The following is a 20,703-nucleotide window of genomic DNA, read 5'->3' as shown; positions in this document are numbered from 1 at the left end:
AGACGATGCATAGGTCAGCAGCGATCACATGAGCGCCACTACCTTTTCAAACAGCTGATTAGTGTGGGTGCAGAGTCTGACCCCCACTGATCTGATATTAATGGCCTGCCCTGAGGATACGTCATCATTATCGTAACAGTCCTTTTAATGGGAATCCGTTTTGCATAGTAACATAGTCTATAAGGCTGAAAAAAGACATCTGTCCATCCAGTTCAGCCTGTTATCCTGCAAGTTGATTCAGAGGAAGGCAACAAAAAAAAAAAACAACAACAAAAAAAAACTGGGAGGTAGAAGCCAATTTTCCTCACTTTAGGGGAAAAAAATCCTTTCCTAACTCCAATCAGGCAATCAGAATAACTCCCTGGATCAACAACTCATCTCTAGTAGCTATAGCCTGTAATATTATTACGCTCCAGAAATACATCCAGGCCCCTCTTTTAGTGAACTCACCATCACCACTTCCTCAGGCAGAGAGTTCCATAGTCTCACTGCTCTTACCGTAAAGAATCCTCTTCTATGTTTGTGTACAAACCTTCTTTCCTCCAGACGCAGAGGATGTCCCCTCGTCACAGTCACAGTCCTGGGGATAAATAGATGATGGGAGAGATCTCTGTACTGACCCCTGATAAACACTCACCTAAAGAATTATTAGGAACACCTGTTCTATTTCTCATTAATGCGATTATCTAGTCAACCAATCACATGGCAGTTGCTTCAATGCATATAGGGTTGTGGTCCTGGTCAAGACAATCTCCTGAACTCCAAACTGAATGTCAGAATGGGAAAGAAAGGTGGACTACAACAGCAGAAGACCCCACCGGGTACCACTCATCTACACTACAAATAGGAAAAAGAGGCTACAATTTGCACGAGCTCACCAAAATTGGACTGTTGAAGACTGGAAAAATGGTGCCTGGTCTGATGAGTCTCGATTTCTGTTGAGACATTCAAATGGTAGAGTCCGAATTTGGCGTAAACAGAATGAGAACATGTATCCATCATGCCTTGTTACCACTGTGCAGGCTGGTGCTGTTGGTGTAATGGTGTGGGGGATGTTTTCTGGGCACACTTTAGGCCCCTTAGTGCCAATTGGTCATCGTTTAAATGCCACGGGCTACCTGAGCATTGTTTCTGACCATGTCCATCCCTTCATGACCACCATGTACCCATCCTCTGATGGCTACTTCCAGCAGGATAATGCACCATGTCACAAAGCTCGAATCATTTCAAATTGGTTTCTTGAACATGACAATGAGTTCACTGTACTAAAATGGCCCCCACAGTCACCAGATCTCAACCCAATAGAGCATCTTTGGGATGCGGTGGAACGGGAGCTTCGTGCCCTGGATGTGCATCCCTCAAATCTCCATCAACTGCAAGATGCTATCCTATCAATATGGGCCAACATTTCTAAAGAATGTTATCAGCACCTTGTTGAATCAATGCCACGTAGAATTAAGACAGTTCTGAAGGCAAAAGGGGATCCAACACCGTATTAGTATGGTGTTCCTAATAATTCTTTAGGTGAGTGTATTTATACATAGTTATTATATCTCCCCTGAGTTGTCTTTTTTTCTAAAGTGAATAACCCTAATTTTGATAATCTATCACGATACTGTAGACCGCCTATTCCAGTTATTACTTTAGTTGCTCTCCTCTGAACCTTCTCCAGCTCTGCTATGTCTGCCTTGTTCACAGGAGCCCAGAACTGTACACAGTACTCCATGTGTGGTCTGACTAGTGATTTGTAAAGTAGAAAGACTATGTTCTCATCATGGGCATCTATGCCCCTTTTGATGCAACCCATTATCTTATTGGCCTTGGCAGCAGCTGCCTAACACTGGTTTCTACAGCTTAGTTTGTTGTCCACTAAAACTCCTAGGTCCTTTTCTATGTCAGTGTTACCCAGTGTTTTACCATTTAGTATGTAAGGGTGACTTGCATTATTCCTTCCCATGTGCATAACCTTACATTTGTCAGTGTTTAAACTAATCTGCCACTTCTCTGCCCAAGCCTCCAATCTAGTCAGATCCATCTGTAGTAGTATACTGTCCACTAGCGGCAAAACATTTTGCAGAAAAATATTCAGAATAGCTTTTATTTTATTTATTTAAATCTCTAATCAATCAGGACTTAAATGTCCAGGGGGCAGTCAATCATTGAGTAAGACCACCTTTTAAGTCTTGAATAGTTAGGGTCATGGGACTAGTCATAAGTAAAAATGTGAGTTATAGTAAAGGCATAAAAAGAAAAAGGAGTCCTAATGCTGAATTGTGTATTGGGTTCATTCCATGTTTTACAGTGCCATGACATGAATCTAAAGCACAGATTTAACTGGGTTGAACTGTAGGTGAGTCTACTCCTTTATATTATGAAATTATATCTACAGCATCTACCATATAAGAATCCATTTATGAGAAGGGCTCCATGAATAAAAGAAGTTGTAGAAAAATTAAATCCTCTACACTATCTTTCTATTGTCTACTGCTCCATAAGCATGTGTATTCTCAACAGCTTCACTCAGGGCTAGCCTAAGGGGTAAGGAACCTGTGTTGTCTCACAGGGTTCATCAGCCATCCCTGCTAAAGGGGACAGCATGGTTGGCCTATGAACCATGTGTTGTGACACCATAACTCTTAATATTACCTGTATAGCTGCTTTTATAATTCTTTTCTCCAATTACTTTATGCAGGAACTGGAAGCTGTTATTTAGTCAATGTGCGTTCAGCGTTGCTATTATTCTACTGGATGGCATAATTTATATTGTGTCACAGTGTAGAGTATGCAATTTTTGCAATGTATGATGGTGGCAGGATTGTATATCATTAATTAGAATAGAAGTGTATATCAGTTTAGACGGTTGGCGCTGTTCAAGAAGACACTCCAACACTGCAGACTTAGGTGCAAACTGGCCACAAGTAGCTTTATTGTAACTTTTACAGCAGTCAAAAACATAAACACAAATCCTAGGCCGTCTGGTCACTAACTACACCGTATTTTTTCTCTCTATTGGTATCTGGGTCTACCACTCAGCTCCCGAAAACACCACTCAGTGCTTACCCAACAAGGGATCAGAGGGTCCTGGCTCCCACAGGTCTTGGCGCAGCATGATCCTTCCCCAGACTGGGAGCCCTGATTGAGTAGCTCAGCCCACATTTACCTGAGCTACCTCAGCTGGCTGTTATTACCTTCATTTCTAGCTTGGCTGGTACACACAGAGGGGAAACACTATTTCCCAAGTCTTTCTTATTCTCACCCAGCTTCCTCTGGGGGAGATACAACATTTCAATGGCCTTCATATGGCCCTCTGGCAGCTGAACTGCCACAAAGTGTTAATTCATTAACATATGGCACTGTTATTTGGGCACCATACTGGGCAGCAAATATAATTCTGCATAAAATCAACTGTAGATGCCAACACGGGAAGATACAACATAAGACTTGCCCTTGTTTCAATGCTGTATTATTAGAAACATAGAAGACTAACAGCAGAAACATACCCCCATCTAGTCTGCCTTTGTTTATTATTACTTATCTTAGGACAGAAGTGTATATCCCATGCATATTGTGGGGATGTGCTCGTGGTAGGCTACAGTAGCGGCGGCAGTATTGAGGCAATCACAGACAGTCTTTGTGATACACTGTGACTTTATTTACACCAAAGGCATAACAGGCAATGTGCAGACCAGACAGGTGCGTATCCACATAGTGCATAAAACAAAAGTCCTTCCATAGAAAATAAACAGCAGGTTTGAGTCACCTTGTTTTGGACAGACCACAGCAGTTCTGCAGGCTTCTAGGCTATCTGCCTTTGTCTCCCTCAGGCCAGAGCCCCTTCGGCTCGTAGCACCACAGGTCCCAGGGCTATCCTTCAATGTGTGCTGCGCCCAGACTCTCCTTCACCAGCACTGACTCTGTCTGTGGAAATCTCCAGCACAGCAAGACACACCCCACCCCCATCATCAGCAGGCTGGGTTCTTTAAAGGCCCAGCTCCACCAAAAACCTGGGCTGGCCGTGGGGAACAGTCACCCCCCCAGCTCTTTACCTGTTCCCAATAAGAACCGGCCCGGACACGCTGCGCCAGCAGCATTCGCCGCTGTAACCGCAATGATCCGGTTCTTACTCCACCAAGGCCAGGACCTCTGGTGGCACGTATCGTCCGTCCATTATTATTCCGGGGACTCTCCTACATATCCCCCCCCTTTGTTCTCCCCTGAGGGCTTGAACATGCTTTTCAAGCCTGAGGGGGTGAACACATGCACAGCAGTGTACCCGGGACAGGGCATCTGCGTTCCCCTGTAAGCGGCCGGCCCTGTGCTCAACAGTGAACTTAAAGTTCTGGAGGGACAAGAACCACCTGGTAACCCGAGCGCTCCCCTCCTTAGCCCGACTCATCCACTGGAGAGGGGAGTGGTCGGTCACCAGACGGAACCTTCTCCCCAGAAGGTAATATCTGAGAGACTCGAGTGCCCACTTGATGGCGAGGCACTCTCTCTCCACAATGCTATACCGGGTTTCTGCTGGGGTAAGCTTACGGCTTAGAAAAACCACGGGGTGCTCTTCCCCGTTGAGCTCCTGGGAAAGCACAGCCCCTAGTCCTACTCCCGAGGCATCTGTTTGAACTACAAACTCCCGCTTGAAGTCGGGCGTCACCAGAACCGGGGACTCACATAGGGCCGACTTCAAACGGGAGAACGCCTCCTCCTCCTGCTCCCCCCAGCGAACCATCACCGACTTTCTCCCCCTCAAAAGTCCGGTTAACGGGGCTGCCAAGGTGGCAAAATGGGGAATGAACCTCATGTAGTACCCAATTAGGCCCAAAAATGACCGTACTTGCTTGGACGTATGAGGCCTGGGCCAATTCCGGATTGCTTCAACTTTATTCACTTGGGGCCTAATGACTCCGCGTCCAATCACATACCCCAAATAGCGAGCTTCCTCTAGTCCCACCGAGCATTTTTTGGGTTGGCAGTCAACCCCGCCTTCCTTAGAGAATCTATCACTGCCTGAAGTTTTGACAAATGACCCTCCCAGTCCGGGCTAAACACGACTATATCATCCAGATACACGGAGGTATACTGGTGATGGGGCTTGAGGACGACATCCATCAGACGCTGGAACGTAGCCGGAGCGCCATGCAACCCAAAAGGCAACACCCTATACTGAAAAAGCCCCTCCGGGGTGACAAAAGGCCGTTTTCTCCTTTGCCGCCTCCGTCAGAGGTACCTGCCAGTAGCCCTTCGTGAGATCTAGGATCGAAAAATACCGGGCTTTACCCAGCCGCTCTATCAACTCGTCCACCCGAGGCATGGGATAGGCGTCAAATTTTGATACCTCATTTAATTTCCTAAAATCATTACAGAACCGTAATGAACCATCCGGTTTGGGAATAAGGACAATCGGGCTAGCCCACTCGCTCTTTGACTCTTCTATGACCCCTAGACGTAGCATCGATCTTACCTCCTGCGAAATGGCCTGTCGCCGAGCCTCCGGTACTCGGTATGGTCTTAGGCGGACTTTCACCCGGGGCTCGGTGACAATGTCATGCTCGATCAAGGTGGTACGTCCAGGAAGGTCAGAGAATACGTCCCTATTCCGACTAACGAATTCTCTCACCTCTTGTGCCTGTTTGGTCGACAGTCCGTCCCCTATCGTCACCCCAGCGGCGTTCTCCGGAACACCTGGTGACCCCGGGTCACTCCCTGCCATCCAGACAGAGGGCGGGCTGTCTCCAAACAAATTCTCTCTGTCTCTCCAAGGTTTCAGCAGATTCACATGATATATCTGTTCGGGCTTCCGCCGCCCTGGCTGGTATATCCTGTAATCAACTGGGCCCACTTTCTCCTTAACTTCATAGGGTCCTTGCCACCGGGCCAGGAATTTACTCTCGACCGTGGGCACGAGTACAAGAACTCGGTCACCCGGGTGAAATGTCCTTACCCGGGCGGAACGGTTATATACCCGACTCTGGGCCAGTTGTGCCGCTTCCATGTGCTCACGAACGATCGGCAACACAACCCCTATTCGGTCCTGCATTTTTTCTATGTGCTCTATCACACTTTTATGAGGCGTAGGCTGTTGCTCCCATGCCTCCTTAGCGATATCCAGTAGTCCACGGGGATGTCGCCCATATAACAACTCAAAGGGCGAGAACCCCGTGGATGCCTGGGGCACTTCCCGTACCGCAAACAAAACATATAGCAACAGTAAGTCCCAATCTCTCCCGTCCTTAGCCACGACTCTTTTTAGCATGGACTTCAGGGTCTTATTAAACCGTTCTACTAACCCATCGGTTTGGGGATGGTAGACAGACGTGTGCAGGTGTTTAATATTTAATAGCTTACACAATTCCTTTGTTACTTTAGACATAAAGGGTGTCCCCTGGTCCGTCAGAATCTCCTTTGGTATCCCCACCCGGGCGAACATACTCATGAGCTCTTTAGCTATTACCTTGGCCGACGTATGGCGCAATGGGACCGCCTCCGGATAACGAGTGGCATAGTCTAACACTACCAGTATGTGTTGGTGACCTCGGGCTGACTTAATAATGGGGCCTACCAGATCCATGGCGATCCTTTCGAAGGGCACCTCTATAATGGGCATAGGTACCAGTGGACTGCGATACTGAGGTTGGGGGCTAGTCATCTGACACACTGGACAGGACTGACAGAACCTCCGGACTTCCTCATATATCCCAGGCCAATAGAACCGTTGTAGAATTCGCTCCAGCGTTTTCTTAACCCCCAGATGACCACCCAACACATGCGCATGCGCTAAATCCAAGATCATTCGCCGGTAAGGCTGGGGCACCACCAGTTGTTCCACCACCTCCTGCCTCACCTTGTCTACCCTATATAACAGGTCCTGGTTATAGGCCAGGTGAGGAAATACGGTATCGGCGCCGGGACGCTGGGCAACACCGTTAATCACCAACACACCTTCTCTAGCCCGCAATAATGTTGAATCCTGGAGCTGTGCGGTCCCGAAGGTTTCTCGGGGTACCTCCAGATCCAGGATGGACGAACTTTCTACTGTCTCACCCGCCAATACTTCTAGGGGAAACCGGTCAGGGTTACACTCTACCTCCCCTACGGTGACCCCTACAGCTGGGGCCCCTGCCTCGGGGTCCTCGGGCTCGGGACCCGGACATTTTCCTTCCCCACAGGTAGGCAACCCGTTCCTCCATAAAGTCCAGAACAGGGGAAAGTCCCTCCCCAATATTGCAGCATACGGGAGCCGTCTCCCCACCCCGACGACATGTGGTACCTCCTTTCCACACACTGCCAGGGTAACCTTAGTGGTGGGATACTCCCGGCGATCCCCATGTATACAGACAATGGTAAGGGTTCGCCTTTCTGGGAGTTTTTCCGTTACCAGCGACTCATGGACCAGAGTTACCAGGCTCCCAGAGTCCAGCAGGGCCTGCACGGAGTGTCCATTAACAACGACATCACACACCGGAGGGGTGTCTGCAGCCAGTAGGGGGTCAGCTATATACACCGGTTGGGCATAAAAAGAGGACCGTCGAGCGAACCCGCAGTCCATGGGTTCGGATGCCCTAGGGCAGTTGGCTGCCACATGTCCCCAGTCCTGACAATGCCAACATCTGATCCTCGCAGCCTCCCTCCTCCCCAGGGTATTCCTCCCACGGACTGGAGATCCACTCCCCTGCTTATGAGGTGGGATCCCCTTTTCCGGATCCCGGGTCGGCAACGGGGGCTGACGTGACTTCGGTAGTACTGCTGAGTCCCGCACCAAATCCTGAGTGGCCATATACCTCTCCACCAGGCTAACCAGTTGTTCCAGGTTGCCTGGATCGCCTTGTCCCACCCAGCGCTGTATGGCTCTCGGGAGGGTACGCACGAACCTGTCGACCACGACCCTTTCAACCATCTGAGAAGGGCTCAATATTTCAGGCTGAAGCCATTTTTTTACTAGGTGAAGTAAGTCATAGGCTTGTGACCGGGCGGGTCGGGACTCGGCAAACACCCCCTGATACACCCTGTGTGCTCGCACATAGGTGTTTACCCCCAACCTGGCCAACACCTCACCTTTTAGCCTCTCATAGTCCTTGGCCTCATCGCGGCTGAGGTCAAAATAGGCCTTTTGTGCGTCCCCCACCAGAAAAGGCGCCACCACCTCGGCCCACTGCTCCAATGGCAGCCTCTCTTGCTCCGCGGTTCTTTCGAACACCATCAGGAATGCCTCTATATCATCTCCCGGACCCATTTTCCTCAGGGCGGATCGGACTTTGTCCCTGGCGGTAGACACAGTCGGGGTTGTCGCGGTTGAAACTCCTTGCAGGGATGTTCGCACCGACTCTTGCATGGCTACCAGCTGCTGCATTAGGAGATTGTTTGTTTGCTGATGTGCACACATAGCCTCCTCATGTCTTTTTTGCTGTAGCTCATTACTTTCCCTCTGAGCCTGCAATGCCTGTTGCTGCTGTACATTACTCTGAATCAGGTGCTTAATGGCCTCCTCCATCTTTTCAGGAACCATAAAACTTGCAGGCCTGATATATGACATGCAGTCCAACACAACTTTTGCCTCAGGCCTGCCTCACTGCACGAATGCCCGCTCCAAGCCACCAATTGTGGGGATGTGCTCGTGGTAGGCTACGGTAGCGGCGGCAGTATTGAGGCAATCACAGACAGTCTTTGTGATACACTGTGACTTTATTTACACCAAAGGCATAACAGGCAATGTGCAGACCAGACAGGTGCGTATCCACATAGTGCATAAAACAAAAGTCCTTCCATAGAAAATAAACAGCAGGTTTGAGTCACCTTGTTTTGGACAGACCACTAGCAGTTCTGCAGGCTTGTAAGCTACCTGTCTTTGTCTCCCTCAGGCCAGAGCCCCTTCGGCTCGTAGCACCACAGGTCCCAGGGCTATCCTTCAATGTGTGCTGCGCCCAGACTCTCCTTCACCAGCACTGACTCTGTCTGTGGAAATCTCCAGCACAGCAAGACACACCCCACCCCCATCATCAGCAGGCTGGGTTCTTTAAAGGCCCAGCTCCACCAAAAACCTGGGCTGGCCGTGGGGAACAGTCACCCCCCCAGCTCTTTACCTGTTCCCAATAAGAACCGGCCCGGACACGCTGCGCCAGCAGCATTCGCCGCTGTAACCGCAATGATCCGGTTCTTACTCCACCAAGGCCAGGACCTCTGGTGGCACGTATCGTCCGTCCATTATTATTCCGGGGACTCTCCTACAATATATAAATTCACTTACTGTAGATTTCCCATCCAGTTTTGATGAAGGTTTCTTCCAAGCCTCTACTATTCTCAGGGTAATAATATTTTGTGGAACCTATATATAGCCCAAAATAAATTCAGGGCCCACCCCTGATTAAAGTATGAAAACCGACCAAAAGGAGTGGGTCAATAGAGTACAAAAAACACTTATAGTACCAAGGTAATCCAAAAGTAACACAATTTTATTAGAAAATCACAGAAAGACATGATTGACACAAGTCACACAAAGACATTTAATACAGGTCACAATACATGAACAAATTAAAAACCAAGAGGACTGATGGTGGACTGCTGGTATATATTAGTAAAGTGCACGTGCAATAATCTTGATTGGTCATCAGTATAAGGTGTGTAACACCTAACCACTATGGCTACAAATTACATAATCCAACCCATATACAAAAATAGTACAACAAATACCCAAAACATTTTTAAGGGTGGAAGTAACACCACAAAGGGTTTGCCTTTGTGGTGTTACTTCCACCCTTTAAATTTTTTGGGGTATTTGTTGTACTATATTTGTATATGGGTTGGATTATGTAATTTGTAGCCATAGTGGTTAGGTGTTACACACCTTATATTGATGACCAATCAAGATTATTGCACGTGCACTTTACTAATATATACCAGCAGTCCACCATCAGTCCTCTTGGTTTTTAATTTGTTCATGTATTGTGACCTGTATTAAATGTCTTTGTGTGACTTGTGTCAATCATGTCTTTCTGTGATTTTCTAATAAAATTGTGTTACTTTTGGATTACCTTGGTACTATACGTGTTTTTTGTACTCTATTGACCCACGCCTTTTGGTTGGTTTTTATAATAATATTTTGTGACATTGTTTTTGATCCCCCTCCCCTCCCTAAATTTAGATTGCTCTTGTGTTGAGTTGTTTTTATTAACCCCTTAAGGACATAGGACGTACCGGTACGCCCTATTTCCCGAGTCCTTAAGGACTGAGGACGTACCGGTACGTCCTGACTTAAAAATGTAATTCCGGCGCCGCGGGGGTTAATCGGAACGGGATTTCGGCTGAAATCATTCAGCCGGCATCCCGTAACAACGCAGGGGGGGGGGTCATTGGACCCCCCCCCCCCCCGTATCGGCGATCGCAGAAAACCGCAGGTCAATTCAGACCTGCGGTTTTATGCGTTTCCGGTCCATTCGGGTGTCCTGTGACCCGATGAACCGGAAAAAGACTGCGATCGGTGGCGTAATTTTACACCACCAATCGCAGTCCGAGGATTTGAGGAGGCGGTGCTGGCCCTGGTGCTGAACACTGCTGTCCAGGGTGCTGATTGGTGCAGGGGAGAGAGGCGCGAGATTCAAACTTCCTGCGCTCCTCTCTCCCCTCCTCTTCCTGTCCAGCACCCTGACCGTGCAGCATCGTCCAGCACCAGCTCCTGTGTCCCCCTAATCGGCATCCATCACCCTCCTGCACCCATCGCCACCCAGGTAGGTTAGGGTCAGTGAGGGAGAGGCACCGTTAGGCAGGGAAAGAAGGGAAAAGTAAGTTAGGAAAAAAAAAAAGTACTTTTATTCCAAACTTCCAAACTTCCATCTATCCATCTAACCCTAACCCCGACCCCCCCTGCCACTTGCCCCCCCCCCCCACCAGCCCCCACCAGCCCCCCCCCCCCCCCTCACCACCACTTTTTTTTTTCTGCGTGCGCTGACTGGCCGGCACTTTTTAGCGTCCGTCCACTGTTAGCGCATCGCCCGCCCCACCGCTGATCAGCGTTGTACCGCTGATCAGCAAGTTTTAACTTTTTTTTTTTCCTAACACTTGCCCTTTTTTTCTTGCCTTTTTTAGTATGCGAACACCCGTTGCCCCCACACACACGCACATATAATAAAGTTTTCCACACACGCACACCTACACGCACACACACCCATGGCCCGCCGGGTGTTCTCGGCCGAGGAGGCATATGCCCAGATTGCCTCCGACTCTGAGAGCCCCAGTGAGGATGAGGATGACCCCACATTCCTTTTATCATCCGCATCCTCCTCATCATCATTGGATGACGATGAGCCACCAAGGCGGCGGAGACGCCGCCAGGCGGAGCCAGGGGCCGCACATGCTAGGGATCCTGTGGCCCACCCTAGTACGAGCCGCCCTGGGGTTCGTACTGGTTTCCCGGCCCACCAAATAAGTTCACTGGAGCCCCCTGCCGATGAACTTAGCTGGTGTCCCCCAGTGGACTTTGAGCCTGAGATTCCGGATTTCGATGGCAATCCTGGAATCCAGATTCCCACAGTGGGGTTTACTGAAATAGACTATTTTAGTTTTTTTTTCAGTAACCCACTGGTGAATTTGATGGTGGAGCAGACGAATCTGTACGCCCAACAGTTCGTCGCTCAAAACCCAGGCTCAGTTTTGGCTAGACCCGGTGGCTGGACGCCGGTCAGTGCAGCCGAAATGAGGACATTGTGGGGCTTCGTGCTGCATATGGGTCTAGTCCAAAAACCCAGTGTCAGGCAATACTGGAGTGGGGACGTCCTGTACCAGACCCCACTGTACAGTATGGTCATGACACGTCACCGGTTTGAGGCCATCCGGAAATGTCTGCATTATTCCGATAATGCAGCATGTCCACCCCGAGGTGATCCTGCCTATGACCGGCTGTATAAGATACGAAAACAGTGGGGTTGCGCGAAGGCGTAAAAAAAGGACCACAGAGGGGCGCCAGTATCCCTAATGTCGAGGGTTATGATGGTGTAAAAGCACAAAGGTAGAGGCTTATCTTTTTTATCTTTTTTAGGTGATGTGTGTACACTCACCGGATATTGTAGTTGATTGGTATACAGTAGGTTATTAGTAGTTAAGAATAAGATAACAATAGCGATAAAATATACAATCAAGGTATAATAATCCAATCTTTTTTTACGCCTTCGCGCAACCCCACTGTTTTCTTTCCAATCACCCACCTTGAGGGATCAGGGTGGTTTGAGACCATTGGCAGCCGGCCCCTCTCTGTTCTACCATTATCATTTGACCAACATATATATTCCTAAGATATATAATTTTATTATTTTCATTTCCAAATAGACAAGACACAATCTTACTACACCCAGTCTGCCCTACCTCTGGCGCCCTGCGAAGTTACCCCTGGACCATCACTCCTGAAGGCCCAGTGACTAACCCTCTTTTTTTTTTCTTCCCCTGTCTCTGACTTGTATAAGATACGGCCGGTTATCGATCACTTTGGGGCCACATTTCAGCAGGCCTACGTACCTGGAAGGGAGGTCGCGGTTGATGAGTCTCTCGTTGCGTTCAAGGGGAGACTCAGTTTCCGCCAATATATTCCCACAAAGCGGGCGAGGTATGGCGTGAAGCTATACAAAACTTGTGAGAGTACCTCAGGGTACACTTACAAATTTTGTGTGTACGAGGGGCGAGATTCCCGTATTCAAGCCCCAGAATGTCCCCCCACTCTGGGTGTTAGCGGGAAACTCGTGTGGGACCTTATGTACCCACTGCTGGATAGTGGTTACTACTTGTACGTGGATAACTTTTATACCAGCATTCCCTTGTTCAGGTCCCTTGCCGCCAGATCCACGTTCGCTTGTGGGACCGTGCGGAAAAATCAACGCGGCCTCCCTGCCTACCCCCTCCAGGTACCTATCCCCAGGGGTGAGACCCGTGCACTTACCAGTGGAAACCTGTTGCTGGTCAGGTATAAGGACAAGAGGGATGTCCTTATGCTGTCCACAATCCACGGTAACAGCACCACCCCAGTCCCTGTGCGAGGTACCGCGGCAACGGTCCTCAAGCCAGATTGTATCGTCGACTACAATCGGTATATGGGAGGAGTTGATCTCTCTGATCAAGTCCTCACGCCATATAACGCCATGCGCAAAACCCGGGCATGGTACAAAAAAGTTGCGGTCTACTTGGTGCAGGTTGCCATGTACAACTCTTTTGTACTATCCCGAAGCGCTGGCAGCACAGGGACATTCCTCCAATTCTATGAGGCAGTCCTCAAGGACCTGATCTTTTTGGACCGGGAAAGAGCAGGCCGGAGTACCTCGGGAACTGGAGGCGCCCGGATCGTCCCTGGCCAACACTTTCCAGGTGTGGTCCCCCATACTGGAAAGAAGGGACGAACCCAAAAAAAGTGCAGAGTGTGTCACAAGAGGGGGATACGGAAGGACACCACTACTCAATGTGACACGTGCCCCGATCATCCGGGCCTCTGCATTATCGATTGCTTCAGGGAGTATCACACTTCCATGGAGTACTAAATTTTTATAATCCCCAACAGTCCACTAGAGAACATAAAACACTATGGCTCTCAGACTTTGGAGACACGAAAACAATTTTTCTTTCCCCAAAAAATATTAGTTTTAGTGCAGGCATCCTCAAACTGCGGCCCTCCAGATGTTGTAAAATTATAACTCCCAGCATGCCCAGACAACCTACAGCCATCATCAGGGCATGGTGGGAATTGTAGTTTTACAACATCTGGAGGGCCGCAGTTTTAGGATGCCTGCTTAGTGTCTCTAAAGTCTGAGAGCCATACATATTGGGCATCGTCGCGTGCGTAAAAGTCGTCGCTATAAAAATAACTTTTTACCAAACGCCTCGGATGAACGGTCTTAAAAATATAAAATAAAAACGGTGCCAAAATACCTATTTTTGGGCAAAATTTCAATTTAAATCCATTTTGCCGGTAATAAAGCAAGGGTTAACAGCCAAACAAAACTAAACATTTATTGCCCCAATTCTGTAGTTTGCAGAAACACCCCATATGTGGTCGTAAATGGCTATATAGCCGCACGGCAGGGCATAGAACGAAGGGAACTCCATACGGTTTCTGGAAGGCAGATTTTGATGGACAGTTTTTTTTTTTACACCATGTCCCATTAGAAGCCCCCCCTGATGTAGCCTGGACTAGAAACTCCAAAAAAGTGACCCCATCTAAGAAACTACACCCCTCAAGGTATTCAAAAGTTACTTTACAAACTATGTTAACCCTTTAGGTGTTCCACAAAACTAAATAGCGAATGTAGAAACAATTTTAGAATTTAATTTTTTTGTTACATTGCCTCAAAAAAGAGTAATATAGAGCAACCAAAAATCAAATTTACCCCCAAAATAGTCCCAAAACAACAACCACCTTATCCCGTAGTTTCCTAGATGGGGTCACTTTTATGGAGTTTCTACTCTAGGGGTGCATCAGGGGGCTTGAAAGGGTACATGGTGTAAATAAACCAGTCCAGCAAAATCTGCCTTCCAAAAACCATATGACGTTCCCCTTCTTCTATGTCCTGCCGTTTAGCCAAATAGTAGTTTACCACCACATACGGTGTGTTTCTGCAAACGACAGAATCAGGGCAACCCATTTTGAGTGTTGTTTGGCAGTTAACCCTTGTTTTACTCCTGGAAAAAATTGATTATATTGGAAAATTTTCCAAAAAATAGAAATTTCAAAATTGTTTCTCCATCTGCCATTAACTCTTGTGGAACACCTAAAGGGTTAACAAAGTTTGTAAACCCAGTTTTGAATACCTTGAGGGGTGTACTTTCTTAGATGGAGTCACTTTTTTTAAATTTCTATTCTAGGGGTGCAACAGGGGGCTTCAAATGGGACATGGTATAAACAAAACCAGTCCTGCAAAATCTGCCTTCCAAAACCCATATGGTGTTCCCCTCCTTCTATGTGCTACCGTTCGGCCAAACAGTAGTTTACAACCACATATGGGGTGTTTTTGCAAACTACAGAATCAGGGCAACCCATTTTGAGTGTTGTTTGGCAGTTAACCCTTGTTTTACTCCTGAAAAAAATTGATTATATTGGAAAATTTTCCAAAAAATAGAAATTTCAAAATTGTTTCTCCATCTGCCATTAACTCTTGTGGAACACCTAAAGGGTTAACAAAGTTTGTAAACCCAGTTTTGAATACCTTGAGGGGTGTACTTTCTTAGATGGAGTCACTTTTTTTAAATTTCTATTCTAGGGGTGCAACAGGGGGCTTCAAATGGGACATGGTATAAACAAAACCAGTCCTGCAAAATCTGCCTTCCAAAACCCATATGGTGTTCCCCTCCTTCTATGTGCTCCCGTTCGGCCAAACAGTAGTTTACAACCACATATGGGGTGTTTCTGCAAACTACAGAATCAGGGCAACCCATTTTGAGTGTTGTTTGGCAGTTAACCCTTGTTTTACTCCTGGAAAAAATTGATTATATTGGAAAATTTTCCAAAAAATAGAAATTTCAAAATTGTTTCTCCATCTGCCATTAACTCTTGTGGAAGACTTAAAGGGTTAATAAAGTTTGAAAAAACAGTTTTGAATACCTTGAGGGGTGTAGTTTCTAGAATGGGGTCATTTTTGGGAGGTTTCTATTATCTAAGCCTCACAAACCTGAACTGGTCCATAAAAAGTGGGATTTTGAAGATTTCTCAAAAATTTCAAAATTTGCTTCTAAACTTCTAAGCCTTGTAACATCCCCAAAAAATAAAATATCATTCCCAAAATGCTACAAACATGAAGTAGACATATGGGGAATGTAAAGTCATCACAATTTTTGGGGGTATTACTATGTATTACAGAAGTAGAGAAACTGAAACTTTGAAATTTGGTAATTTTTCAAAATTTTGGGTAAAAAATTTATTTTTTTATGCAAAAAAATTAACTTTTTTGACCCAATTTTAGCAGTGTCATGAAGTACAATATGTGACGAAAAAACAATCTCAGAACGGCCTGGGTAAGTCAAAGCATTTTAAAGTTATGAGCACTTAAAGTGACACTGGTCAGATTTGCAAAAAATGGCCTGGTCCTTAAGGTGAAAATGAGCCTGGTCCTTAAGGGGTTAAAACATTTCCCTCCTGAACCTTTATGCCTTTAACATATTTTAGGGTTTCGGTCATGTCTCCCCTTTCTCTTCTTTCCTCAAGGCTATACATATTAAGTTCTATAAGTCTCTCCTGATCTTTTATGCTTCAGACCCTCCACTATTTTTGTAGCTCACTTTTGCAACCATTACATGTTGGCTATATCTTCTTGTAGATGATGTTACCAGAACTGGACACAGTATTCCAGATGAGGTCTCACTAACGCTCTATACAGTGGGATCACAATCTCTTTCTTCCTACTAGTTATACCTCTAACTATACAGCCAGGCATCCGACTTGCTTTCCCAACCACTTGCTCATTTTGAAGCTGTCACATATCAGGACTCCTAGCTCCTTCTCTTCTGAAGTCCTGGCTAACACAGAACTGCCAAAATAATAATTAGATAGAAGGTTCCTTCTACTCAAGTGCATTATTTTACATTTGGACACATTGAACTGCAGTTTCCGTTGTTTGGAGTAGACCATTTATCCAGGGAAACTAAATCTTTTCCCATGTTACTAATGCCTCTAGTAATATCTTAAACTTATCTATATTATTGCCTCAATCTCTCTTATAATGGGGTCAATTTCCTGAATTATAGACAGTAATTCCTTAATAAAGATATACAGTCAGGTCCATAAATTTTGGGACATCGACACAATTCTAACATTTTTGGCTCTATACACCACCACGATGGATTTGAAATGAAACAAACAAGATGTGCTTTAACTGCAGACTGTCAGCTTTAATTTGAGGGTATTTACATCCAAATCAGGTGAACGGTGTAGGAATTACAACAGTTTGCATATGTGCCTCCCACTTGTTAAGGAACCAAAAGAAATGGGACAGAATAATAATCATAAATCAAACTTTCACTTTTTAATACTTGGTTGCAAATCCTTTGCAGTCAATTACAGCCTGAAGTCTGGAACGCATAGACATCACCAGACGCTGGGTTTCATCCCTGGTGATGCTCTGCCAGGCCTCTACTGCAACTGTCTTCAGTTGCTGCTTGTTCTTAGGGCATTTTCCCTTCAGTTTTGTCTTCAGCAAGGGAAATGCATGCTCAATCGGATTCAGGTCAGGTGATTGACTTGGTCATTGCATAACATTCCACTTCTTTCCCTTAAAAAACTCTTTGGTTGGTTTTGCAGTATGCTTTGGGTCTTTGTCCATCTGCACTGTGAAGCGAAGCCGTCCAATGAGTTCTGAAGCATTTTTCTGAATATGAGCAGATAATATTGCCCAAAACACTTCAGAATTCATCCTGCTTCTTTTGTCAGCAGTCACATTATCAATAAATACAAGAGAACCAGTTCCATTGGCAACCATACATGCCCACGCCATGACACTACCACCACCATGCTTCACTGATTAGGTGGTATGCTTAGGATCATGAGCAGTTCCTTTCCTTCTCCATACTCTTCTCTTCTCATCACTCTGGTACAAGTTGATTTTGGTCTCATCTGTCCATAGGATGTTGTTCCAGAACTGTAAAGGCTTTTTTAGATGTGGTTTGGCAACCTCTACTCTGGCCTTCCTGTTTTTGAGGCTTACCAATAGTTTACATCTTGTGGTGAACCCTCTGTATTCACTCTGGTGAAGTCTTCTCTTGATTGTTGACTTTGACACACATACACCTACCTCCTGGAGAGTGTTCTTGATCTGGCCAACTGTTGTGAAGGGTGTTTTCTTCACCAGGGAAAGAATTATTTGCGGTCATCCACCACAGTTGTTTTCCATGGTCTTCTGGGTCTTTTGGTGTTGCTGAGCTCACCGGTGCATTCCTTCTTTATAAGAATGTTTCAAACAGTTGTTTTGGCAACGCCTAATGTTTTTGCTATCTCTCTGATGGGTTTGTTGTGTTTTTTCAGCCTTATGATGGCTTGCTTCACTGATAGTGACAGCTCTTTGGATCTCATCTTGAGAGTTGACAGCAACAGATTCCAAATGCAAATAGCACACTTGAAATTAACTCTGGACTTTTATCTGCTCATTGTATATGGGATAATGAGGGAATAACACACACCTGGCCACGGAACAGCTGAGAAGCCAATCGTCCCATTACTTTTGGGCCCTTAACAAGTGGGAGGCACATATGCAAACTGTTGTAATTCCTGTTTCCTAATTGGGATGTAAATACCCTCAAAATAAAGCGGACAGTCTGCACATCGTGTTCGTTTCATTTCAAATCCATTGTGGTGGAGTATAGAGCCAAAAATGTTAGAATTGTGTCAATGTCCCAATATTTATGGACCTGGCTGTATAAAAAATGAACATATACATTTGTAAATATCAGTGATTTTTCTAGTCCACCAGCATTAGTAGTGAGTGTGTTAAGCCATTGTCATGTGTTTTAGGTCAGTTACTTTCTAATACAAATTAAACACATTTCCATATTTTCTTCTATATGTCCTTTTATCTGAATGTATAATATTAATGCAGTGTGGTCTTCATGCTTGTTGAAGCACTTGGTGTAAATTTTCATCATCTTTGGGTATTGGCGAAATGTATGTATCTGCTAGGAAGTGCCTCAGGAAGATGTATTCAGTGACCTGCAAACACTTCATAATTTATATGTTTTTATTCCCAGAGCTTTCAAGAAGTAAAAATGACCTCATCTCCAAAGCACGTCTGAAAACATTGAAGATGACATTAGTTATTGTGGTATCATTCATGGTCTGCTGGACCCCTTATTACCTGTTAGGAATATGGTACTGGTTCCAGCCAGAAATGATTCAACTGACCCCTGAGTATGTTCATCATAGCTTATTTCTCTTTGGCCTACTTCACACCTGTACTGATCCTCTTGTATATGGATTGTACACCCCATCCTTCAAAGAAGATGTACGCAACTGGCTCAGAAGAGTAGGTGGTCTTCTATCAAGAAGAGCAAAGAACAGCAAGCAACTAGCAGACTCTGAGATGACCATCAAAGACTTCACTTCCATGGATGGGCCAACATCTACTGGAACAACCCTGCAGTCAATATTTTGAAGTTGACTGTGACTTTTAAGATACACAAAACACAAAACAGAATATTAACTCAAATATTCAATCCAGCAGACAACCAGTGGGAAGTCGATGGACGGCTTTACATGTATTGTTCTACCAAACTTAAAAACCCTATTTCTGCTATGTACTTTGGGCATGCATTTTGGCATTGGCATATTTTTTGTTTCTCTCTTTAACAGAAGATTCTTTAAAATACAGGAGGAATAGATGAAACTATCCATGGAGAGCTGCCTTTGTGTTGTTTTTCCACATGTCTTACTAGTGACCCTGGTATCGAGAGTTTGAAAATAGCTCTCCAAAAGTCCTATTAGCATAATTACCGGAGACAATTCTCTAGTACAGAACACTTTTCTAGATGCAGTGCTATATATACCTGTGACCTTTCAAGCTTTATCTTCAACTCTTATTTATAATATTGGTGCATGTAAGAATCTTTTAGTTTTTTCTTTCATTACATGAAATGGAAATTCACACTGTGATATCTCTTAAGCATGTTGTTTGATTGAGCTGTACTGAATTCTATAGTGCAACAGCCAACATCTATTCCAGCCTTTCCACATTTATTTATTCCAGCAGAACATAATAACCAGTCAAAGTATACAAGTGCAAGAGTCAAATAATAAGTACACACAAAAACATAGTAACATACTGTAGATTGTAAGACTGAAAATAGACATATGATCATGCAATTCCTAAAGTTCGAAAGACCTCCCAGAGTGGCCGACCCATGGTTGACATCATACTTACCTGGTCCCTGCCGCTAGCTCAGTGTCTAACTCTACCAGCCTGCCTCTTCCTCTTCCTACCACTCTGACACAGACATGACTGCTGCAGCCAATCACAGGCTGCAGAGGGGACCTGCTCCCCTTGCGTCATGCAACCAGTTGTCGGGGATGGTGGCGGGACCAAGTAAGTATGATCTCCAACACGGATTGGCCACTCTAGGAGGTCTGTCTTACTCTTGGTTAACCCCTTTAAGCTATGACAAACATACAGCAAAATAGATCCCTATGGCTCTGTAAGTTCGGTTCAGCAGATCTTCAGGACATTCAGTTTTTTAGGTCCAGACTGTTAAATATTAGTAGAATGCAGTGTTCTAGCATTACTAAGAATTTGACACATCAATTGGTTTCTATTGTATCTATAAATTTCACAGATATGAAGGTGAGATAGCTTACACAGTGTGCATGACGTATCACTTTATTATACACTTCTTTTCGCATAAGTAAAGCCTGTTGTCAATTTTATACAGATAATATGTACTGTGTGAGCACAGACAAGAGCACAATCAGGGATATTTAATGGCCTTTGTCATATTATCCTATTCAGTGGGTAGAAGAAGGCATCACAATCTATTCAGTCTTATGTTTCTTATTCTATATGTGTTTGGTTCTCGTTATTACTGTATATTGCATATAATAAGTGGAAGTTGCCTCTTTCTCTTCTATCTATTGTGATATAACAATACACCGGAATAAAAGGTTTTTATTTAAAGTTTGGCACCTAAACTATTTGTGATGTTTTCACTTTTATATTAGGTGGGGAAAAGGTTTGCCTTTGGCCCTTGCTGCTATTTTCACCATTT

At 45.5% G+C, this 20,703-nt stretch overlaps 1 protein-coding gene across 1 annotated transcript in view; it reads left to right on the top strand.

Annotated features, from left to right (window-relative positions):
* LOC122929550 (gonadotropin-releasing hormone II receptor-like) overlaps window positions 1-19,100 on the top strand; it is a 53,343-nt gene extending 34,243 nt beyond the window's left edge. Inside the window, exon 3 of the mRNA XM_044283164.1 lies at window positions 18,697-19,100. Coding sequence (XP_044139099.1) covers window positions 18,697-19,100 — 404 coding nt within the window. The remainder of the gene's footprint in view (window positions 1-18,696) is intronic.
* Window positions 19,101-20,703: the final 1,603 nt, after the last annotated feature.

The sequence above is a fragment of the Bufo gargarizans genome, chromosome 2, assembly GCF_014858855.1.
Source record: "Bufo gargarizans isolate SCDJY-AF-19 chromosome 2, ASM1485885v1, whole genome shotgun sequence".
In the NCBI taxonomy this organism is placed as follows: domain Eukaryota; kingdom Metazoa; phylum Chordata; class Amphibia; order Anura; family Bufonidae; genus Bufo; species Bufo gargarizans.
The sequence above is the reverse complement of the archived record's forward strand: the minus strand, read 5'-3'. Positions and strand labels throughout refer to the sequence as shown.